This window comes from Rhinoderma darwinii, chromosome 5 (assembly GCF_050947455.1).
Source record: "Rhinoderma darwinii isolate aRhiDar2 chromosome 5, aRhiDar2.hap1, whole genome shotgun sequence".
NCBI lineage: Eukaryota > Metazoa > Chordata > Amphibia > Anura > Rhinodermatidae > Rhinoderma > Rhinoderma darwinii.
The window spans coordinates 154,256,839-154,282,755 of record NC_134691.1 but is presented as its reverse complement, the minus strand read 5'-3'; the positions used below and the strand labels follow the sequence as shown (position 1 = coordinate 154,282,755).

Below are 25,917 nucleotides of genomic sequence, written 5' to 3'. Positions count from 1 at the left end.
TTTACCTGAAGATAACTGTTGGCCGAACACTACAGTATTTCTCCCGACTCTCGCATACAGATGCATGCTCAGATAGAGAGGGAGGCATAAGCCGCTGCCAGACACCCCCGACAGTGGTTTATCTCCTGTTGTAATAAAAAATGCCCGGTCCTTCTTTCACCTAACATCTGCAGTCGGTGGGAAAGTCGGGGCACTACCATAGATATTAAATAGTTCGCAAAATACGCGGATTGGGCCGACTGTCATCTGAAGTTTATGGGCACCTTTCGTCTGCTCTTCCCTCTCTATTTCTTGTCGTTAATCTCTTTTTCCATGTTTTACCTGGAAAGCAGTGCCTTTTCTACCTGCTATCTAGGAACATCCAAGTGTTTACTTTGCCTCTATCTACTTATGTTCCTATGATTGTGTTCTATCTGTGGAGCCACTTTTCAGGAATTTTCCGTTTACCCAAATACCTGCTTATCATTTTATGTGTTCTTTCTTGTTGTCTTTCTTAATTGGTTTAGTCAAAGTCTTTATTGTTGTGACAAGATGTGAAATGAGACATGCATGTGAAAAAATGTCTGAACCAAAGCAGTTTTGCAAAAGCTTTCCTTTACATGGGTCAAAGATTCAGTTTGATGTCCCAGCTTTGTATTTAAAAATTATGGTCAAAGCAGAGTAGCTTGTTGGTATTCCCTCATGGCACCCAATGCACATGCCCTGTCCTCCCCTAGCTTCCCCCCTGAAATAGTGGGATACATGTATGCACAACCTGCAAGTTGTACATAACCATAATACAGTGCCTATAGAAGTCTATAGGGTCCTACTTTACTTCTGTATGCTCTATTCGACACCATATTAATGAGGTATTCCCCACTAGAAGCATAGAGGCACTGTACCATGGCACATGGAGTCCCTACAGCTTCTTACCATGGAGCCACAGGGACTCTGTTTGCCTCTGTACAGACTCCATGCACATGGCCGTATACATGAGGCTTTTTTGTTGCTTAAGGTGGCACAATCTGTTAAGGGGGCAGTTCTCAATGGGTCTAGGGTAACTTTTTACCTTTCAATGTGTGCAGTTATGATTTAAAACTTGTGTTACTTGTTTATACTACATGTTATTTAACAGAGATTTTTTTAGTTTAACTATCGTGCAATAATAGGGGACTCCAGTAAGGGGGCGAAAACTTTTTCAAAGCTAATTTTTTTATTTCTATGTGTATCTAGTGGGCAGGGTTTGAATTGAGCTGCTACTGGTGACATCAGACTCAGCTGGGCAGTCTGTGTAAAGATGATAGAAAAGGCGTCTGGCATAGATTGATGTAGAATAGTAAAAGCATGCTTCAGTGACTATAGTAACTGTGCTCGCACTGCCACCCACTCTGCTACTCACAAGGTAAACTCCAGGTATGCAGCATCGTGACACAACGCCTAGCACACCGCCTGCTCACTAACACAGGTAAGGAATTAATTTTTATTTCTACGTAACCTTTTCTATACATTTTATATAAAAGCAATCTACAATGTCAGTAGAAAAAAAAAGGTATTTTATTTCTACTATATTTAAATATATATCTTACTTATCAAGTAGTTACCAATGTTGACTGGTTTGTGAAAGTCTGCAATAAGAGGTATGCACTTGGTACAGAGTATAACAATATCTATCTATCTATCTATATCATATCTATCTTTCTCATATTTATCTATCTATCTAATATCGATCTATCTATCTATCTATCTATCTATCTATCTATCTATCTATCTATCTATCTATCTATCTATCTATCTATCTATCTATCTATCTCATATCTATCTATCTCATATCTATCTATCTATCTATCTATCTATCTATCTATCTATCTATCTATCTATCTATCTATCTATCTATCTATCTATCTATCTATCTATCTATCTATCTATCTATCTAATATCGATCTATCTATCTCTCTATCTATCTCATATTTATCTTTCTCATATTGATCTATCTATCTATCTAATATCGATCCATCTATCTATCGATCCATCTATCTATCTATCTATCTATCTATCTATCTATCTATCTGTCTATCTATCTGTCTATCTTCTTTCTCACATAGTGAATCAAAACTGAAAAAAACTGATGCACTCTATTTTATGATCGCTGAAAATGATTTTGAAGTAAGCGGGATGAAGGATGTAGACAAAAATAAGTGACAGATTACATTGAGTTACATCTGCTGCATTAATTTTTTTCATCTATCATCCCATTGATTTTAGTTTACAGAAAAAAAAGAAATGTTTTGCTCTGCCAGGAAAATGTTTCATGCAGTGTTTTGTGTCAAATGACAACCAAATATGCAGTTTTGTACATAACAATTCTATTGAAATCATTGGGACATCCACATCATATAGTCACAGGTGTGAACAGGAGGCTAATAAAATAAGCTCTTTAAAGAAGTTTCCAGGTTTAAAATGGGGGGTCCCATCTTTAGAATCCTCATATCTTGGGCTTGGCCATAGTGGAGAGAAGCTACAAAGAGTGTCTTTCGCTCTGGAGGAACTGTCCTGTCCTGCATTCAAAGGACAACATTGATTTGAATGGGCACTGTGTAATGATTAATTTCATCTGTGGTGGCGCTGCAGCAAAAATGAGACACTACCAGGATTCCCCACATATTTCAGCTGATTGCTGGAGGTAGCAGCAGGGTGGCACTTTATCAGTTCATCATCAGCAAATACTTCTAACAAGTAGGGATTGTCCAAAGCCGACAACCCCTTTATTAAGACTAGATTCACTAACAGCCTTTACAACAGGTCTTTGTGGAGCTTTTAGTTCCAGGTTTTTTTTAGCTATTTTACTAAAAATGCAGCAGCCAGATGTTAGTTAATAAGAGAAAATTAAGCATTGTGTTTTAGTTTGTGGTGTTTTTATAATCATCATTAGCCCCGGTGGCAGGGGCGATATTTATATGTAGGCAATTGGCCCATCACCACCATTGTAAAAATCTGATGACATCTTTAGACACTTTTGAGTTACCATTGTGACTGTGTGGATATTGTTTGTTTAGTAATCCAGTCTTAGGGCACTGGAGAAAAATATGGAGATTATTCGTAACTGGATTTATTGTGACCCATACAAGTGCAAGTATATTTATTATTATATTCAGTTATCTCAAAATCTAAATGGAAAAAAAAAAAAAGAGAAAGTTAATAGAAAGAGAATGAGAAAATATGATCTTTAATGAATGTTATTACTTAGCAAAGATGTACTGTAATCATAAAAACAATTAATTTGCACATTAAATTCACGCGCGTAGCACGGACGTATAACACGTTCGTGTGAATAAGGCCTTAGAGAGATTTGTTTCAGACATTTTTTCACAATGGTCTGGTCCAATGCCATGGATAGAAAGACTTTACTGTTAGGAGTGGCCTAAAACAGTGAGCTGTGGTAACCTCTAAGGCCCTGTTCACACTGAGTTTTTTGGCCCTGATTTTGATGCGAAAATTGCGTCAGAATCAGCGCCAAATAATGGCCGAAATCACCCCCCATTGATCTTAATGGGAGGCAGAGTCGTTTTTTTCCCGGGCAGCTTACTGATGCAATTCCGTCTCTGTCCTCCCATTGAAATTGAAAAAACCTGCTTTCCAAACGTTTTTCGCGGTGTCTTTTGCCTGCGGTCCTTGCATTAGCTTCAATGGTCGCAGGCAAAAAACGCAGTAAGAAAACTGCGACAAAAAGCGCAGGCAAGTCAAAATCTGCCTCAAAATTCCTGCAGGCATTATGAGGCAGATTTTTTCTGCCTGCAACAAACTCTGTGTGAACTAGGCCTAACCCTTCACCGTAAACCAGTCCATAAACTATGGATAGGCTTTGTGGGCTATGCCCGCACCAATAGAACCTGAAAATTTTTCTGTGAACCTTTGGGAATGTAAATAAAATTGATGGTCTTAAATCAGATGCTTTAATTTCAGGCTATCCTAGAGTTTATTCAGCAGGAAAAAACATGAATCATATTGTAATTCTTTCAAAATTGGCCTTATTAGATGGTAATACTTTCTGAGAAAGTTAAAATAATCTTTGGTAGCAGATACCGAAATTGTCATTAGAAGAATAGTCCTATAATTCTTTCATTTTATTTTAGATGTAAGCTTGTCTGTACACGTGAGAGCCAAAAATGCATGCGCTGAAGTTCTGCTAAGCAACTCTTCAAGATGTCCAATATGACAAAGTGAACTATCTGCTGACGAAAAATGAATTCAAGTATAAAATGAAATACAACCAGGGCCAGCCTTAGCTTTGGTGCTGCCATGTGCTGTACCTTCTATTGGCGCCTCCCATATGGAGTACTGTCATACAGTATACGAATAACCATACCATAAAGTCGCTAATTTTAAGTGTCATACAGTACGTACTAATAGTCAGCCGCCAAATTATATTTCCATGCAGATGCCTAAATTACGAGAAATTGCAAGGAATGCTCCAGCTCACCCACTAGTTGTCTCGGTCCAGACTGCTGCTACCACCCCCATGCACTTGAACTTTTAAGCTATTGGAATAAACTTGAAACATTGTTTCCTTTTTACGAACCTTCTTTGAGCGCTGGATCATTTCCTCTTTTTTCTAGATGCCTAAATTACAATTGTATACAGTGACGCTCCCGGCATATAGTACAAAAGTAATATATTGTACAGTGACTAAGTAGCCACCTTACAGTGCTCTAGTAATACTAACATACAGTGACCAAAAAACAGCTCCATACATCAAGTAATCTAATAACAGTACTATAAAATGTCTAAAGGTCCTTTTAGATGGCCCGATATTGGCAATGAAAATTAGCTCCACTCACAAGGAGCAATCATAGGTAATGTGTGGGGACAAACGATCGTTACTTCGATCTTTCGTCCCCATGCATTTGCATCATGTCGGCAGCACATCTCCCTGTTTACACAGGGAGATGTGGGGCCGACTAGCGACCATTTTGTGGGTCCCAAAAAAGATGCGATCAGTCAATGGACGAGCGTTTACTCATTTATCGAATAATCTTTGCCCTGTTTGCATAGGGCAATGATCGGGAACAAGCGTTCGTATAAACGCTCATTCAACCGATTAGTAGCCAGTGTAAAAGGGATTTAAATAACACTGCCATTCCATTATTATTAAGATTAGTTGTGATTGCAAGTCTCGGGTGCCCTGACTTCTGTGATGTCCCCATCAACAGGGGTGACAGATGCGCTTTGTGCGACTGCCCAGGTTGCACACCCTTAATGATGGCACTGAATACAACTAATGTTTTTAGATATTAAAATCCCTGTTTGAATGGGTTTAGTTATTGAGCATAAATACTGCCAGGAAATCAAAATTGTTGGAAAAACAGGTGTAATTATGGACCCTTTATAAGAAGAAATAAATTGGTGATGAAGATATTTAAAGGGGATTTCCAAATTCCTAAGAAATTGACGGCCTATCCTCAGGATAGGCCATCAATACATGATCGTGGGGGTCCGACTCTGAGCACCCCTGCCAACCAGCTGTTTTGAAAGGGGCGTGGCTCTTGTACGAGCGCTGTTTCCTACGTCATTTCAAACTGCTCATAATAAAGGGAAAGTAGCGCTCATACAAACGCTGCGGCCCCTTTAAAATAGCTGATCGACAGGGGTGCTGGGAGTCGGACCCCTCACGATCATGTAATGATGGCCTATACTGAGAATAGGCCATCACTTTCTTATGACTGGACCACCCCTTTAATCCCTGAGATTTGACCAAGTGGGACAGCTGGTAGGCCGGACGTTGAGATTAGTAGTCTTTTATTATGGTCTGGTCACGGTGTTCACGGTGGCAGGGCTGTCTCCATTAGACCTCCCACACTTCTAGGGCTGGCTTGGTGATGAGGAGGTTGCACTAAGATGATAGTGGTAGTTGTTCCCCTGGGGCACCCCTGTGTAAATGTCTCCTGGCTGGTGGAAAGTTGGGTGCCTTTGATGTTATAGTGCAAATGATAGGCAAGAGACTTAGTGCACTTGAACAGATAACTCACGGCCACTTGTCAGCAAATTGCAGAACACTTTCAAGATGGAGGTACACAATCTTACAAGGCAGACTTCCAAAAATGGGATGGCTGACAAGGAGCAAGGTTTCCAAAATTAGAATTTTTCTTTTTACTGTAGCAATTCATTTCTCTGAAGCAATTTCTCAAATATCGATTCCTCTAGTATGAAATTCCCAACTAAGGAGTGCACAAATATCATAAATTTCTGCGACTCCTAACTGCGAGGCACAGATCTTCCACACAAAAGCAACATGTAAGTTGCCAAATGCTGCTGAGCCAGGCCGGAAACCTATGACCCAGTTTGTGGCTGTGAGGCCCAAGGAAAACTACTCCTCACAGACTGTTCCTGTGTGCTCCTCAGAGCAGTCATCCTCTCCTCACATCATCCTAAGCTGAACTCTACTCACCAACTGACACTGGAAAGGGAAGGGGCAAGCCTACAATAGTTTAGTTCCGCTCTCCTTCATGAAGCATCCAGAGATGCTCAATAGAAAAGATCGGTACAGACTTTCTACAGAGAATATTCAGCAAAAATAGTACTTTTCCCAAAGAGCATCTTTAACAAATATATATATATATTTACACATGCAATTAGAATTCATATCATATGCAAATGTAGAAAAAGCAGCAATGTTTAAAGAAATCGGCCCAAATGCATGGATTATGATTAAAGGCCAGAATCACACACACAGTTTGATGCAGTTTTTTTTAGCAGTTTTTGTCTTAGTTTTTTTTAGCTGAAGCCAGAAGTGAATCCAAAGGAAAGGTATAGTATAAAGAAAAGACTGATGCATCTCCTCTCTTTTGTGTTCGCTTCTAATTTTGGTTTAAAAAACTGAGCCAAAAAGTGCCACAAAAACTACATTAAAACTGTGTGTGTGATCCTGTCCTAAGACATATTGCCACATTTTTAATTGTCCCCATTTATTGCATAGAAGTTTTCATACATACTGCACAATATAAGCCAGCTTGTGCTCTCAATCTTGTAGTATTCATTTCATTCCTAGGGAGAGACAATTTTACACAGCGCTCCACAGCATCGTCATGTTTCAATCTATGACAATATAGGACCATGGCCGGCCTTAGATACATTTGACCAATGCGGTCGCACAGGGCACCAGCCGCCACACTGCAAGAGGAGCGCCAGCGGATGTGTGTATCCCGTTGCAACTACCAGCGGGTCAGGTGCCACTCACTAACTGCACCCAGGGCCGGCCTTAGGTAGTCGCCTTTCCGCCCAGGCGCTTCTTCACTTCGTGGCCGTCGCTACCGCTGTAGCAGCCATAGTGGCTGCTAGCGGTGACACTGGGCATGAGGGCAGTGGCGCCGCTAACAGCCGCTGCGGCTGCTATAGCGGTAGCGACAGCACTATAGCAGAGCAGGGAGGTATCTCCCTGCTCTGCTATCTACTAGCACAACTGTAGGTCCCTGAAGTGGCCGGGGATTCCGCTCCTGAAACGCTCCTTGATGTCTCTGTCCATATATGGACAGTGACATCAGGGGAAACTCCTGAAGCAGAATCCCCGGTCACAGCGTTGCAGACGCTATGACCAGGGATTCCACTCCAGGAGAAGCCAATGACGTCATGGACACAGACGACATGAGCTTCTCCTGGAGTGGAATCAACGGTCACAGAGTTGGCAACGCCGTGGACGGGGATTCTGCTTCAGGAGTTTCCCCTGATGTCCCTGTCCATATGTGGACAGAGACAGGGGCGTAGCTAAAGGCTCATGGGCCCGGGTGCAAGAATTCAGCTTGGGCCCCCCTACCCCTCCCCAACACCATTATCATATGCCCAGACGCCTTGCCCAACAGCCCCCATAGTATAATGCCCCCACACAGTATAATGCTCCCATAGCTGCCCCTACACAGTATAATGCCCATAACGTATAATGCCCCCATAACAGACCCATACCGTATAATGCTCCCCATATCAGCCCCCACAGTATAATGCCCCACATAGCTGCCCCCATACATTATAGTGTCCCCCATATCAGCCCCCATACAGTATAATGCCCCCCATATAATCTCCCATACAGTATAATGCCTCCATATGAGCTCCCCATACAGTATAATGCCCCCATATCAGCCCCCATACAGTATAATGCCCCCCATATCAGCTCCACATACAGTAAAATGCCCCCATATGAGCTCCCCATACAGTATAATCCCCTCCATATCAGCCCCCCATACATTATAATTCCCCAATATCAGCCCCCCATGCAGTATAATTCCCCCATATCAGCCCCCATGCAGTATAATGCCCCCCATCTTATCAGCCCCCCATACACTATAATTCCCCCATATCAGCCCCATGCAGTATAATGCCCCCTATCTTATCAGCCCCCATGCCATATGAGCCCCCCATGCAGTAAAATGCCCCCCATATGAGCTCCCCATACAGTATAATCCCCTCCATATCAGCCCCCCATACATTATAATTCCCCAATATCAGCCCCCCATGCAGTATAATTCCCCCATATCAGCCCCCATGCAGTATAATGCCCCCCATCTTATCAGCCCCCCATACACTATAATTCCCCCATATCAGTCCCATGCAGTATAATGCCCCCTATCTTATCAGCCCCCATGCCATATGAGCCCCCCATGCAGTATAATGCCCCCCCCCCCACAATATCAGCCCCCACGTACAGTATAATGCCCCCATATGTGCATAATAGAAAAATAGCATAATTCCTTACCTATCCCCGTTCCCACGCCGGGTGGAGGATCCTTCGCCCCCTCGGGTGTGTGCTATGAGTGACTCGGCGCGATATCGCTACATCCCGCCAGCCTGCATCAAGCCGCTCAGGGCACAGCGAATGTTGGATCAATGAGACGTCAGCTCCTTGCTCCAGCATTGAATGGAACCTCGGTGAGTGACTCGCGACCCCCCGGAGGTCTTAACACGAATCCCCAGGGGGACGCTACCCACAGTGTGTAATGTATTGTGTTGTATTGTGCAGTTTGCAGTGGAGAGAGGAGGGGGGGCTGTAATTTAACAGTCCCCCCTCTCCACTGTAAACAGCACAATACAACACAATACATTATAAGGCAACACAACACAATACGTTACATTACAATACATTACAAGCCAACACAATACAACACAATACATTACAAGCCAACACAACATAACACAACACAATACATTACAATACAGACTCTGCAGCTCACCTGGAGTCCTCCGCACCGGCTCTTCCACTGCACTGGCTGGAAGACGTGTCACGTGACAACACGGTCACATGGTACACTAAGTGTACCATGTGACCGTAACCAGGAAGTGCCGGCTTCACGGCACAGAAGATTTATTTAACAAGCATGTGGTATGGCAACGGGGGCCTGTGGGCCCCCCAGGCTTAGGGGCCCAGTCACAACTGCGACCACTGCTTCCCCTATAGCTACGCCACTGGACAGAGACATCAAGAAGCGCTCCAGGAGCGGAATCTCTGGCCACACGGGGATTCCACTCCTTCAGGGAATACTGGAAGGGGGGTTTGCTATCTACAAGCGGGCTGTGTGACACTACCTACAAAAAAGGACAACTGTGCAGGAGCACACAAATTACCCAGCTTTCCCGGCTATCAAATAAATGTGTGGAAATAAACTAAGATATAACTTTTATTTAATCTAGCCAAAAGGTTTAATCCTTTAGCTAGACTAAATAAAAGTTATATCTTAGTTTATTTCCACACATTTATTTGATAGCTGGGAAAGCTGGGTATTTTGTGTGCTCCCGCACAGTTGTCCTTTTTTGAATGTCTATTGCCCGCCAGCTATCACGGTTATTTAGTAGTCCTTGCACTACCTACAAGGGGGCTGTGGGCAGTGTGGCATTACCTACCAGGGGGCTGTGTGGCACCACCAACCAGGGGGCTGTGGGATGTGTGGCACTACCAACCAGGGGGCTGTGTGGCGCTACCAACCAGGGGACTGTGGGGCGCTACCAACGAGGGCGCTGTGTGGCACTCCCTACCAGGGGGCTGTGGGCTGTGGGGCACTCCCTACCAGGGGTCTGTGCGGCACTCCCTACCAGGGGTCTGTGCGGCACCCCCTACCAGGGGTCTGTGCGGCACTCCCTACCAGGGGTCTGTGCGGCACTTCCTACCAGGGGGCTGTGTGGCACTCCCTACAGGGGGCTGTGTGGCGCTCTTTACAGGGGGCTGTGTGGCGCTATCTACAATTAGGCTGTGTGGCGCTATCTAAAAGGGGGCTGTGTGGCGCTACCTACAAGGGGGCTGTGTGGCGCTACCTACAAGGGGGCTGTGTGGCGCTACCTACAAGGGGGCTGTCTGGTGCTACCTACAAGGGGGCTGTCTGGCGCTACCTACAAGGGGGCTGTGTGGTGCTACCTACAAGGGGCTGTGTGGTGCTACCCACAAGGGGGCTGTGTGGCGCTACCCACAAGGGGCTGTCTGGCACTACCTACAAGGGAGCTGTGTGGTGCTACCCACAAGGGGGCTGTGTGGCGCTACCTACAAGGGGCTGTGTGGCGCTACCTACAGGGTGAATCTGTGAGTGGTGGGCTGATGGTCATTTTACTGTGAGTGGGGGGCTGATGGTCATTTTTACTGTGAGTGGGGGGCTGATGGTCTTCAAGTGGTTTCCGCCTCTGACCTCCAATTGAAAGTAATAGCAGGCAGAAAATACCTGCGGCACTCGTTTGGAGCTTTTTTGCCTGCGTCTTTTGCATTCGCTTCAAAAAACACAAAAAAAAGGTCAAACAACGCTGTCTACAAGGGGGAGTGGGGGACTGTATGGCACTGTCTACAAGGGGGAGGTGGGGGGGGGCTGTATGGCACGATCTACAAAAAGGAGGTGGGGGATTATGGCACTGTCTACAGTGAGGCTATATGGCAAAATCTACAGGGGGGCACTATACTGTGTGGGGGCCACTAAGCGGACATTATACTGTGTAGGGGGTACTACAGGTGGCATAATACTGTGGGCACAATTAGAGGACAAAATACTGTGTCCTTGAAGGTGTTGTAATATATTATATTATTAAATATTATTGTTATACTGTATGGGGGCACTAAAGGGGCATTATAATTTTTTATGGGGCATTTTTTTTTTTTTTCCAATTGAAGTTTTTCTTTTTTGAGAAAAAAAAACATGAGCGTTTACAACCATCCTCACACCCTTAATCCAAAGGATAATGAGGTACATCATTAGTACAGAATTACAGAAGAACAATAAGAAACAAACAGACAGTAAAAAGGAAACCGTGACTGCTGAAGAGAAAAGGAGTGTAAATGTTATACATATCTATTGAGTGTCAAACAGATATTATGGCCAACAGAATGTGCAAACATTATTAGGTCTAAATCCTATATGCAAAGAGACAGAAACTAAACTTCCCAGAATCGAAAAACAAATATAATGGAAATATCTCAGCAGACAGATACCACAGGAGCTTGCGAGGGCATTTTTTTTAACCCCTTAGTGACCACCAATACGCCTTTTTATGTCGGTCACTAAGGGGCCTTAGGCTTGGCTGACGCCTTTTTACGTTCGCCTAGCCTAAGTCCTGCACGGGTCTCCCGTGCAGCCAGGAGCCGGGGCTCTACTGTCTGATGACAGCTGAGCTCCTGCTCCAACGCCCGCGATCGAAGTTTACTTCGATCGCGGCCGTTTAACCCGTTAAATGCCGCCGTCAATAGCGACCGCGGCATTTAACTTTGTTTACAGAGGGAGTGCGCTCCCTCTGTCACCCATCGGCGGCCCGCGAATGCAATCGCGGGTCTCCGATGGGGTGTCATGGCAGCCGGGGGCTTGATAAAGGCACGTCCTAACAGATTGGCTGTCAGATTTACACTGACAGTCAATAATGCTCTGGTATACGAAGTATACCAAAGCATTATAGCAGCGATCGGATGATCGCACAGTAAAGTCCCCTAGTGGGACTAATAAAATAAGTCATCAAAGTGAAATAAAGATTATTAATAAAAAGTACAGTAAAAAAAAAACAAAAAAAAAACAAACATTTTTTTCCATAAAAAGTGGTTTTATTTAGTAAAAGTGTAAAAAAAAAAAAAAAAAAGTACACATATGTGGTATCGCCGCGATCGGAATGACTCCATTAATAAAGTTAATATGTAATTTAAACCACAAGGTGAACACCGGAAAAAAAAAACGCAAAAAACAATGGCGAAATTGCAATTTTTTTCCATTGCCCCCCAAAAAAGTCATAATAAAAATGAATCAATAAGTCCCATGCACCCCAAAACAGTACCATTCAAAACTACGTCTTGTCCCGCAGAAAACAAGCCCAAAAATTCACTACATTGATGGAAAAATAAAAAAATTACGGCTCTTGGAAAGCGACGATGCAAAAACAAATAATTTTAGTTCAAAAGTGTTTATATTGTGCAAAAGTCGTAAAAAAAACTCTACATATGTGGTATCGCCGTAATCGTACCGACCCATAGAATAAAGGTAACATGTTATTTACGTCGCATAGTGAACGGCGTCAATTTAAAAACGCATAGAACAATGGCGGAATTTCAGGTTTTTTTTATAATCCCCCCCAAAAAGGTTAATAAAAGTTAATATAAAAATTATATGTACCCTAAAATGGTGCTATTAAAAAGTACAACTAATCCCGCAAAAAACAAGTCCTCATACAGCTATGTAGACAAAAAAATAAAAACGTTATAGCTCTTTGAATGCGACTATAGAAAAACGAATAAAATAGCTTGGTCATTAGGGCCTAAAATGGGCTGGTCACTAAGGGGTTAAATGATGGGGTGGGGCGCCGAAAGATCATTTCGCACAGGGCGCCATCTATCCTAGGGCCGGCCCTGTATAGAACTTACCGATATTGACCATAAAAACAGAGCTGAGAAAAAAATAACTTTTACCTTTATATTCAAATATGCATTGTTCCATTTCCATTTGTTTTCTCATTACAGATAACTTAAAAACTTCAAAAAACAATTAAATCTACAATGAAATACACTTGGGCATTAAATGTTTTTGCAATAATAATGCTTGCAGAGTCTATCTGTGGACAAGATGCAGATGATGATGATGATGATGACGATGAAGAAGATACTCAAGCAGGTAAAACCTCATTCCTCTAGTGGTATAATATATTTATATGACGTGAATAGTTATGTCAGCTACTATCATTAAAAAAAAAAAAAAAGTCATCCACCCCCCGCCCCCCCCACACACACATTTGATAATGTGATCAAGTGAAAGGTCGTGCAGTGTATTGGCTTACCCGGCACTATATTTAACAGTAAGCCGCTCCATTCCGGGCCACTGCTGGGTCACGTGGTCCCCACTAACTCCCTGAATTATATAGTGTCTGCTGTAGGGACCAGTAGTCAGTCGCTCAAATGCAAATCTGTGTGAGTCTCATAGACTTGCATTAAGAGACTGACCTCCAGTCCCTACAGAGGACACTGTAGAATTTGGGTGAACAAAGGTGGGGATCATGTGACCCAATGGCGGCCTGGAAAGGAGCGACTGTCAAAGAGCCCGGTAAGCCAATACACCTCACATAATGACTGAATAATGTCCCCATACTGTCACTGAATAAAAAACACTATACAAAGACCAATATTACCAACATATAGTGACCATATAGTGGTAGATGCCAGTTATACACTGGAGCTCTGCAGACCATATAAGTTATTAAAGCACATTTATATCCAGTGACTCACAGATGATATCTTCTCTGATTAGAATCATTCACTTTCCCTTTTTTTCCTCCATCCGGCCCAGACCACGGTAATATGTATTCCAACCACGACTCGTCTCTGCAGAATTTGACACACAGACATGTTGGTTTCTCGCTTTTCCAGCAGCCTCCACACCTATATCCCATCCTCTAAACAAACTTGTAATCAACAGTGCCTCAGATGGTAATAATGATCCCTCAGTCCTCAACACAATAAAAGTGCCCCATCAATAACCGTGCCCCCATAGTAATAATGCCCCCTTTGTGCCCCCTGTAGATAGCACAACACAGCCCCTCTGTAGATAGCGCTAAAATCCTCCCCCTATATATATTGCCACATAGCCCCCCTTAGTAGATAGTGCCACACAGCCTCCCCTTTGTAGATAGTGCCCCACAGCTCCCGTTGTATATAGTGCCACATAGCCCACCTTGTATATAGTGCCACACAGCCCCGCTTGTATATAGTGCCACACAGCCCCCCATGTATATAGTGCCAAACAGCCCTCCTCTTGTATACAGTGCCACACAGACCCCTCCCTTGTATATAGTGCCACACAGCCCCCCTTGTATATAGTGCCACACAGCCCCCCCTTGTATATAGTGCCACACAGCGCCCCCCTTGTATATATAGTGCCACACAGCCCTCCCTTGTATATAGTGCCACACAGCCCCCCTTGTATATAGTGCCACACAGCCCCCTTGTATATAGTGCTATAATGAGCCCCTTGTATATAGTGCCACACAGCCACATGACTTGTATATAGTGCCACACAGCCCGCCCTTGTATAAAGTGCCACACAGCCTCGCTTGTATATAGTGCCATACAGCCCCCCTTGTATATAGTGCCACACAGCCCCCCTTGTATACAGTGCCACACAACCCCCCCTTGTACAGGGTGGGCCATTTATATGGATACACCTAAATAAAATGGGAATGGTTGGTGATATTAACTTCCTGTTTGTGGCACATTAGTATATGGGAGGGGGGAAACTTTTCAAGCTGGGTGTTGACTATGGCGGCCATTTTTAAGTCGGCCATTTTGTATCCAACTTTAGTTTTTTCAATGGGAAGAGGGTCATGTGACACATCAAACTTATCGAGAATTTCACAAGAAAAACAATGGTGTGCTTGGTTTTAACGTTACTTTATTCTTTCATGAGTTATTTACGGGTTTCTGACCACTTATAAAATGTGTTCAAAGTGCTGCCCATTGTGTTGGATTGTCAATGCAACCCTCTTCTCCCACTCTTCACACACTGATAGCAACACCGCAGAAGAAATGCCTCCCGATCTGACTCCCTTAGACTTTTATCTTTGGGGTCATCTGAAGGCAATTGTCTATGCTGTGAAGATACGAGATGTGCAGCAACTGAAACTACGGATACTGGAAGCCTGTGCTAGCATTTCTTCTGCGGTGTTGCTATCAGTGTGTGAAGAGTGGGAGAAGAGGGTTGCATTGACAATCCAACACAATGGGCAGCACTTTGAACACATTTTATAAGTGGTCCGAAACTTGTAAATAACTCATGAAAGAATAAAGTAACGTTAAAACCAAGCACACCATTGTTTTTCTTGTGAAATTCTCGATAAGTTTGATGTGTCACATGACCCTCTTCCCATTGAAAAAACTAAAGTTGGATACAAAATGTCCGACTTCAAAATGGCCGCCATAGTCAACACCCAGCCTGAAAAGTTTCCCCCCTCCCATATACTAATGTGCCACAAACAGGAAGTTAATATCACCAACCATTCCCATTTTATTTAGGTGTATCCATATAAATGGCCCACCCTGTATATAGCACCACACAGCCCCCCCTCCCTTGTACATAGTGCCACCCAAAAAATATTGTACTTAACTTGCCCCGTTCCCGCATCGGACAAGGCACTCCGCTGCACAGCCTCCAGACGTGACGCTTGCGCAGACCAGCGTGATGTAGTGACATCATCACGCCGGCTTGCGCAGGGAGTCTTCCCAGCGCCTATTAGGCTGCAGGCCTAACGTGGCCTGCAGCCTATAGTATTCATTTGTATCTGCATCCCGAGGATGCAGATACAGTGAATGTGGCTGTAGCTAGCACTGGGGCGCCCACCAGTGCTAGCGACGCCACTGGGCAGGGTGCCCTAAGAGGATGGGAGCCCTGGGCAATTGCCCAGTATGCCCCCCCAAAACATCGGCCTTGGTAAAATGCACATGGTCAGAGGAGAGATTGGTCATAACCGATTTGTTTACATAAGCAATGGTGAATTTACTGACAATAGAAAGTGATTGAGTATATTTGTATATTTACAGTCAGAGGCTGAAAACCTTACCTATGCTACAAACAGCCTTCTCATAGCAGCAGTCTGTTAAAATGTATCAGATCATACAGTCTGAGAATGTAAACAAGAATGTTTCTATTTACTCAAATCAAATAGATATCTTGAAAATGGTACAGAACTTTTCAATATGCAATGATTAAAGGCCATGTCCACCTTTGCAACAAATATTTTTCCACAGTAGCTGAGTGAAGGTGCAGTGTTACTCAACTACTCAGTTGTTCCAAATCATCTAAAATGAAAGAAGCATTTTTGCAAACAGTCTTGATTGAAAATCTACTTCAAGTCTACAGCTCCTATGCAGTCTAAGGCCTCATTTACACGAGCGTGTGCGTTTTGCGCGCGCAAAAAACGCTGCGTTTTGCGCGCGCAAAAGGCACTTGGCAGGTCCGTGTGTCATCCGTGTATGATGCGCGGCTGCGTGATTTTCGCGCAGCCGCCATCATAGAGATGAGGCTAGTCGACGCCCGTCACTGTCCAAGGTGCTGAAAGAGCTAACTGATCGGCAGTAACTCTTTCAGCACCCTCGACAGTGAATGCCGAACACAATATACACCAACCTGTGAATAAAAAAAGACTTTCATACTTACCAAGAACTTCCTGCTTCCCCCAGTCCGGGCTCCCGGCCGTTGCCTTGGTGACGCGTCCCTCTCTTGTCATCCGGCCCCACCTCCCAGGATGACGCCGCAGTCCATGAGACCGCTGCAGCCTGTGATTGGCTGCAGCCTGTGCTTGGCCTGTGATTGGCTGCAGCTGTCACTTGGACTTTACTGTCATCCCGGGAGGTCGGACCGGAGTTATCGGTAAGTCAGAACGTCTTTTTTTTTTTACAGGTTCATGGATTTTCGGAGCGGAAGTCACTGTCCATGGTGCTGAACCAGTTTAACGCTTTCAGCACCGTGGACAGTGACTGTCTCCTGACGTCGCGTACCCGAACATTTTTTACCGGTTTCGGTCAAAACGAGTTTGGCCGAACCCGGTAAAGTTCGGTGCGCTCATCTCGAATTTGACACTCCGTTTGGATGTTTGTAAACAGAAAAGCACGTGGTGCTTTTCTGTTTACATTCAGGAGTTTGACAGCTCTTGCGCGAATCACGCAGTTCGCACGGAAGTGTTTCCGTGCGGCATGCGTGGTTTTCACGCACCCATTGACTTCAATGGGTGCGTGAGTGCGCGAAAAACGCACGATTATAGAACATGTCGTGAGTTTTTTTCTGCGCACACGCGCTGAGCGCAATTCACGCATCGTCTAAACTGCCCCATTGACTAATATAGGTGCGTACGACATGCGTGCAAAGCACGCGCGTCGCACGCGCGTATATTACGTTCGTGTAAATGAGGCCTAAGGGGGGATTCACACGAGCGTGTATTCGGTCCGTGCGGGCCGCGTGGTTTTCACGCGGCACGCATGGACCAATACAAGTCTATGGGGCAGTACAGACAGTCCGTGCTTTTTGCGCAGCGTTTGTCTGCTGCGCAAAAAGCGCGACAGGTTCAATAACTCTGCGTATTTCGCGCATCACGCACCCATTGAAGTCAATGGGTGCGTGAAAATCACGCGCACCACACGGAAGCACTTCCGTGGGACGAGCGTGATTCGCGCAACAGCAGTGAAAAGGATGAATGAAAACTGAAAAGCACCACGTGCTTTTCTGTTTCCGAACATCCAAACGGAGTGTCTTTGCGATGAGCGAAGCCGGACAAGCGTACCGAACTTCACCGGGTTCGGCCAAACTCGTTTTGGCCGATCCCGGCAAAAAAATTATCGGTACGCGACGTCAGGAGATAGTCACTGTCCATGGTGCTGAAAGAGTTAAACTGTTTCAGCACCATGGACAGTGACTTGCGATCCCAAAATACATTAACCTGTAAAAAAAAACGAAGTTCTAACTTACCGATTACTCATGTCTCCTTCCTGCAGTCCGACCTCCCGGGATGACACTTCAGTTCAAGTGACAGCTCCAGCCAATCACAGGCCAAGCACAGGCTGCAGCCAATCACAGGCTGCAGCGGTCACTTGGACTGCTGCGTCATCCAGGGAGGTGGGGCCCGATGTCAAGAGAGGCGCGTCACCAAGGACGCGTCACCAAGGACGCGTCACCAAGGCAACGGCCGGGAAGTTCTCGGTAAGTAGGAACTTTATCTTTTTTTTTTACAGGTTTTTCGCTGTTGTGTTCGGCATTCACTGTCGAGGGTGCTGAAAGATTTAGCTCTTTCAGCACCTTGGACAGTGACGGGCGTTGACAAGCATGAGCTCTATGATGCCGGCTGCGCGAAAATCACGCAGCCGCGCATCAGACACGCATGACACACGCAGCTGTCAAATGGTTTTTGCGCTCGCAAAACGCTGCGTTGTTTGCGCGCGCAAAAACGCAACGTTCGTGTGAATCTGCCCTAAGGCTGGGTTCACACGACCTATATTCAGACGTAAAAGAAGCGTATTATGCCTCGTTTTACATCTGATAATAGGGCTACAATACGTCGGCAAACATCTGCCCATTCATTTGAATGGGTTTGCCGACGTACTGTGCAGACGACTTGTCATTTACGCGTCGTCGTTTGACAGCTGTCAAACGACGACGCGTAAAAATACAGACTTGTCAAAAGAAGTGCAGGACACTTCTTTCAGACGTAATTTGAGCCGTTCTTCATTGAACTCAATGAAGCACAGCTCAAAATTTACGGCTGTCAGAGAAGCCTCGCAAAATGCGAGGAGGAGGAATTACGGCTGAAACGAGGCAGCTGTTTTCTCCTGAAAACAGTCTGTCATTTCAGCCTATGGGTATGTTCACACGGCCAAATTTCAGACGTATACGATGCGTATTTTGCCTCGTTTTACGTCTGGAAATACGTCTCAAATACGTCGTCAAACATCTGCCCATTACTTTCTATGGGTAGAACGCTGTATTGTCCACACGACGCGTAATTTTACGCGTCGTACGGCAATTACGACGCGTAAAATTACGCCTCGTAAAAAGAAGTGCAGGACACTTCTTTTGACGTTTTTGGAGCTGTTTTCTCATAGACTCCAATGAAAACAGCTCCAAAAACGGACGTAAAAAACGCCGCGAAAACGGCGCGAAAAACGCCGCGAAAAATGCGAGTTGGTCAAAAAACGTCTGAAAAGCAGGGTCTGTTTTCCCTTGAAAACAGCTCTGGATTTTCAGACGTTTTTGTTGACTACGTGTGAACATACCCTTAAAAGCCTCTCACCGTGTGCACATACCCTTAGGCTGGGTTCACACGACCTATTTTCAGAAGTAAACGAGGCGTATTATGCCTCGTTTTACGTCTGAAAATAGGGCTACAATTCGTCGGCAAACATCTGCCCATTCATTTGAATGGGTTTGCCGACGTACTGTGCAGACGACCTGTTATTTACGCGTCGTCGTTTGACAGCTGTCAAACGACGACGCGTAAAAATACAGCCTCGTCAAAAGAAGTGCAGGACACTTCTTTGGACGTTTTTGGAGCTGTTTTCTCATAGACTCCAATGAAAACAGCTCCAAAAACGGACGTAAAAAACGGCGCGAAAACGGCGCGAAAAACGCCGCGAAAAATGCGAGTTGGTCAAAAAACGTCTGAAAAGCAGGGTCTGTTTTCCCTTGAAAACAGCTCTGGATTTTCAGACGTTTTTGTTGACTACGTGTGAACATACCCTTAGGGTATGTACACAAGGCCTATTTTCAGACGTAATTCGGGTGTTTTTTACGCCTCGAATTACACCTGAAAAAACGCCCCTAATACGCCTACAAACATCTGTCCATTGCTTTCAATGGGAATTACGATGTTCTGTTCCCACGAGCCTTTATTTTACACGGCTCGTCAAAAGAAATGTAGGACACTTCTTGGGACATTTTTGGAAGCGTTTTTTCATTGACTCCATTGAAAAACAGCTCCAAAAACGGCCGTAAAAAACGCAGTGAAAAACACGAGTTGTTAAAAAAAACGCCTGAAAAATCAGGAGCTGTTTTCTCCTGAAAACAGCTCCGTATTTTCAGACGTTTTTGGTCACTACGTGTGAACATACCCTTATGGACTACAAAATATCTTGTGTAGTCTGATCCTACAGCCATACAATCTGGAGGATCAGACTATACTAGTTTTTTTTTTGTGGTCTCTAACCATGGGGACACATGGGTCTTTTAATCCAGACTATTTTCAGAGTTTCTTTAATTTTAATTTTAGATGCATTGGAACAATAAAAAAAAATGGTTGCAAAGGTGAATATGGCCTTTAAGCTTTATTTACATGACGTTATGACCAAAATATACAGTGGACATGTCTCATTAGCATAGGCATTTTTGTCAGGAATAATTCTGTCCATTAGTAAACATATGATCAAAAATGCAAAACAGCAGACAACTCGCCTTAATTTAGTTTAAGCAATTTAATGAACGGTATAAGATCTAGTGAATGATGTGTTTTCTCCCAAAAATGTTTTATGAGTGTCCAGTTGCTTTTGGCTGGCTAAAGTCAGGTATGTTGTTATATGAAAACAAATAAGGCCCTCAAAGCCTAATTTTCAGAAAATACTGGAAACAGAATAATTAGAGCTTCATCATTGCTGGAACACAATGTCACACCAGCAGATCCATATAATTAAGAGGGTGTTAGCATTTTGGAAGCACACTCCTTCTATGTCAATAGAAATACTGTTTGCTCTATTGGTTCTGGCTTTGGCTTTCAAAATGAAAGAGACTTGGTAAAATAAGTCAACTTTCTTGTAGAATGAAAATATTATGGTCACACAAAAGCAAAGAGAAAGGTCAAAGTAGAAATATTATGTTTACTGTACATACTATGAATCTTGTGTTATATTTTATATTTCCTTTGTTATTTTCCAGCACAGATTGACATTGACATTTACATTTTATATAAAACATATTGAGGCAAAATTAAAACAGACTCTTTATGTTAAGCGGAGTTGTCTCATGAAGGCAAACTCTTTTCAGCCTTGCGATCAGCTGATTCGGGGGGTTTCTGAAGCTGGACCAGGATGATCGGCTAGTTGCTGGGCGGTCTTCAATCTAAAAAGGGGTTGTGATTGTCAGGTAAATCTGTGGTTAGTCATACATGTCCGCCACAGTGGCTGCTGCAGGGGGCATGTAGTATTACATGCTGTCCATTCAAATAAATGGCCAACCAGACACAAAACGGACAGGCAGGATCTGTCAGAAAGGAAGACACTTTTACTTACTATATGCAATACATAAATTCCAGCTGTAGCACTGAAATCACTCGCAAGTAACGTCCATCGATGTCACTTTTACAAAACCTAACAAGCAGCAGAGAGGAACCATTGTAGAAAGCTTCCATAGTTGAAACATGATAGGTTCCAAATCAAGAGACTTTAACCCCTTAAGGACACGGTCAATTTTAGCCTTGAGGACAGAGCAATTTTTTTTACATTTCCCTCTTTGCATCCCGACGCTCATAACGCTTTTATTTTTTGTACGACGTAGTTGTATGAGACTTTGTTTTTTGCGGGACGAGTTGTGCTTTATGTACGTACCATTTTTTGGTACAAATACATTATCGTTTAATTTCTATACATTTTTAATTAGATTAAAATGCAGAAAAAAAGCTGTTGCGCAGCAGTTTTAATATTTTTTTTTTTACACCATACACCGATCATCATAAATAATGTTATACATTTGTTGTACAGGTTGTTACGGTCGTGGCGATACCAAATATGTCTATATTATTTCATGTTTTGGGACTTATATTTGAAAAAGTTTATTTATTATAAAAAATGTGTGTTTCTGTGTATTTTATTTACTTTTTATTTATTTATTTACCATTATTTTTTTTTAACATTCATTTAACTTTTTTTTTTAATCCCATAAAGGGATTTATCATTTTTTTTTTTTATTTTGTAACTGTAATGTACTGGCATAGATCTATATGCCAGTACATTAGCCTGTTACTGATTGTACACAGGCAGTTGTCAGGGCATACCTCAGTATGCCCTAACAACAGGAAATATGTTCAGACAGCCCTGGGGTCCTTCACTGGACCCTGGCCTGTCTGGCCATATGAGTTGTGGGCTTTGATCGCGTCACAGTTATTTTCTGTGACGCGATCAATGTGCAGTCCCCCCTCTTTGAACGCCGCGATCAGCTGTCATCGCGGCGTTCAAAGGGTTAACAGCGGAGAGAAGATGTTTCTCTCCTCTCCGCTGTCAGAGCGGGGCCGTGGCTGTGTATTACAGCCGTTGCCCCGCTCTCGATCGCACACACAGAGACGGCAGAGACTGCTGTCACACAGGACGAGTATGCTCGTCCTAGTGCGCGAAGTGCTCGCCGCTCAGGACGAGCATACTCGTCCTGTGTCGGCAACCAGTTAAAGGGGCTCTGTCACCAGATTTTGCAACCCCTATCTGCTATTGCAGCAGATAGGCGCTGCAATGTAGATTACAGTAACGTTTTTATTTTTAAAAAACGAGCATTTTTGGCCAAGTTATGACCATTTTTGTAGTTATGCAAATGAGGCTTGCAAAAGTCGAAGTGGGTGTGTTTAAAAGTCCAAGTGGGCGTGTATTATGTGCGTACATCGGGGCGTTTTTAATACTTTTACTAGCTGGGCGTTCTGATGAGAAGTATCATCCACTTCTCTTCAGAACGCACAGCTTCTGCCAGATCACGCTGTGACGTCACTCACAGGTCCTGCATCGTGTCAGACGAGCGAGGACACATCGGCACCAGAGGCTACAGTTGATTCTGCAGCAGCATCAGCGTTTGCAGGTAAGTAGCTACATCGACTTACCTGCTAACGCCGATGCTGCTGCAGAATCAACTGAAGCCTCTGGTGCCGATGTGTCCTCGCTCGTCTGACACGATGCAGGACCTGTGAGTGACGTCACAGCGTGATCTGGCAGAAGCTGGGCGTTCTGAAGAGAAGTGGATGATACTTCGTCAGAGCGCCCAGCTAGTAAAAGTATTAAAAACGCCCCGATGTACGCACATAATACACGCCCACTTGGACTTTTACTTTTAAACACACCCACTTGGACTTTTGCAAGCCTCATTTGCATAACTACAAAAATGGTCATAACTTGGCCAAAAATGCTCGTTTTTTAAAAATAAAAACGTTACTGTAATCTACATTGCAGCGCCTATCTGCTGCAATAGCAGAGAGGGGTTGCAAAATCTGGTGACAGAGCCTCTTTAAAGTTAATGTGTCATGTATTAAACTTTAGTTTTATTAATTAGATAATAAGTATGTAAACAATAAATTATGTGGTCAGCTTTATTTTTTTCAATATCGTACCTTTTTTTTATTAGACTTTTCTGGGGGCTGCTATATTGGAGACACACCCTTTCTTCCTTTATTGTCTGTATAGACAGTGCAGGAAGGTGTGGGCTCTATGGCAACTGAAATGAATGAGTCAATTGACAGAAAAATGTCATGCAATTATTACAGTCTCCAAGAAGTGATGGAGTGCAGCCCACCCCCAGAAAGAGAGAACCTGCATACAAAGACTAATCTGTGTGTATGGTTTGAAGGCTCTTCTACATGGGACATTTATCGGGCAAATGAGCCCTCATATGAATGCTCGTTCCTGATCATTACCCTGTGTAAATAGGGCAACGATCAGCCGATGATCGAGCAAACGCTCGTTCATCGGCTGATCGTGTAGTTTATGCAGCAATAAATATTACCGTTGTCGGCACCACATCTCCCTGTGTAAACAGGGAGATGGGCTGCCGACTTAATGGAAATGTATGCGGATGAATGATCGTAGTTCATCTCCATAACCAAGCATTGATCGTATTTTGTCCCCATTCATAACCAAGCATTGCAAACGAGCGCCGATCAATGTGCTGTCTCATTGATCTGCTCTGGTTTTCACACCCTATGTCGGGCCATGTAATAGGACCTTTACTATCCTGCCTTATCTAGGACTCTGTACAATAGAGTTTTAATTAGCTCGCCAACTTTCTAATGATAATGAGATAGCTCTGCTCATTCTGTTTAATCTATATAGAAAACATGAAATATCCGCTCATTGTGACTGATCTAGTAGCCAGTGTGAAAAGATTTCAACCTTATGTTTATGTGGATAGTCCCATCAAAAAATTCCACGAAAGTGTTTTTTTACAAATGCATTGATCATAAAATCTGACTTCAATAATGTCATTTTTGATGAGACATTTCCTTGAAGTTTCGTGTACCTTTAAGGAAAGCATACTTTTGGTTACATTTCTGCTAAACTGAGTGTATATATCTGTTGACAGGTTGCCGGACTGCTGTTAATGATTTAGTGTTCATCGTTGATGGGTCCTGGAGTGTAGGATATGTTAACTTTGACACCGCGAAGAGCTGGCTGATAAACATAACCGGTAGCTTTGATGTTGGACCTTCTTACACCCAGGTGGCTGTAGTTCAATACAGTGACTTACCAAGGTTGGAATTTCCCCTTGGGCAACATCGGACAAACCAACAACTTATTAATGCCCTGAAAGGCATGAAATACTTGGGTGGAAATACACAGACAGGACAAGCGATTAAATTTGCAACTGAGAATGTTTTTCCTTCATCCCAGAGGACTAATCTTGCTAAAAACAGAATTGCCATTGTAGTAACTGATGGCAAATCCCAGGATGATGTGGTGGAAATTGCTGCACAAGCCAGAGCACAAAACATTATCATGTTTGCAGTAGGAGTTGGCTCAGAAATCACCAAGTCTGAACTAGTGGCGATTGCGAATTCTCCCACCACTGATTACGTCCTGTATGCAGAGGACTACACCACCATAGACAGGATTAAGGAGACCATGCAACAGAAGATATGTGAAGGTAATGTCATATTATATAGTTGTCATTTGTGATGCTGAGAATAACCAGAAAAGATCATTAATTAAAACTAGCCCAGTCAATATTTAGTGATGCAGCAATGGAATTAAATTATGGAAAATTGTTTGCAGGAATTGATTTATAACTGCATATAAAATATTCCATATCATAATGCATTGTCTCAGCTGACTCATCCAGGGCCCGCATTACAGTCACAATAACTATATAGAAGAAACTGTGTTTTTTGCTTCCATTGTAGTGAGAGCCCACACAACACTAAAATGACAAGAAAGTTTATTGTAGATCCCATCATAATCACTAAGAGCAGACAAAAAAAAGTTAGCAAAACTGATGTGACAGATCTGTAATTGACCTGTTTCTTACAAGCTTGTATGGGTCCTGATAAAAAGAATTCTGATGGGATGGAATGGATGCAGACCAATGCCAGAATTAGGACGTTGGCATTACACCGTGTTCCAAATTATTATGCACATTGGATATAAGTGTTATAAACATTTAATTATTAGTTTTTCAATTAAACTCATGGATGGTATTGTGTCTTAGGGCTCTTTGGATCATTGTAATCAATCTCAGACACCTGTGATAATTTAGTTTGCCAGGTGTGCCCAATCAAAGGAAAACTACTTAAGAAGGACGTTCCACATTATTAAGCAGGCCACAGGTTTCAAGCAATATGGGAAACAAATAGGATCTCTCTGCTGCCGAAAAGCGTGAAATAGTGCAATACCTTGGACAAGGTATGAAAACATTGGATATTTCAAGAAAACTTAAGCGTGATCATCGTACTGTGAAAAGATTTGTGGCTGATTCAGAGCACAGACGGGTTCGTTCAGATAAAGGCATAATGAGGAAGGTTTCTGCCAGACAAATTAATAGGATTAGGAGAGCAGCTGCTAAAATGCCATTGCAAAGCAGCAAATAGGTATTTGAAGCCGCAGGTGCCTCTGGAGTCCCGCGAACCTCAAGGTGTAGGATCCTCCAGAGGTTTGCAAGTGTGCATAAAGCTATTATTCGGCCACCCCTAAACAATGCTCACAAGTAGAAACGGTTGCAGTGGGCTCAGAAATACATGAAGACT

At 43.5% G+C, this 25,917-nt stretch overlaps 1 protein-coding gene across 1 annotated transcript in view; it reads left to right on the top strand.

The window, feature by feature from the left end:
* The first annotated feature begins 13,003 nt into the window (after window positions 1-13,003).
* Window positions 13,004-25,917, top strand: part of LOC142652516 (uncharacterized) — a 122,393-nt gene continuing 109,479 nt past the window's right edge. Inside the window, exons 1-2 of the mRNA XM_075828167.1 lie at window positions 13,004-13,079; window positions 24,261-24,821. Coding sequence (XP_075684282.1) covers window positions 13,004-13,079; window positions 24,261-24,821 — 637 coding nt within the window. The remainder of the gene's footprint in view (window positions 13,080-24,260; window positions 24,822-25,917) is intronic.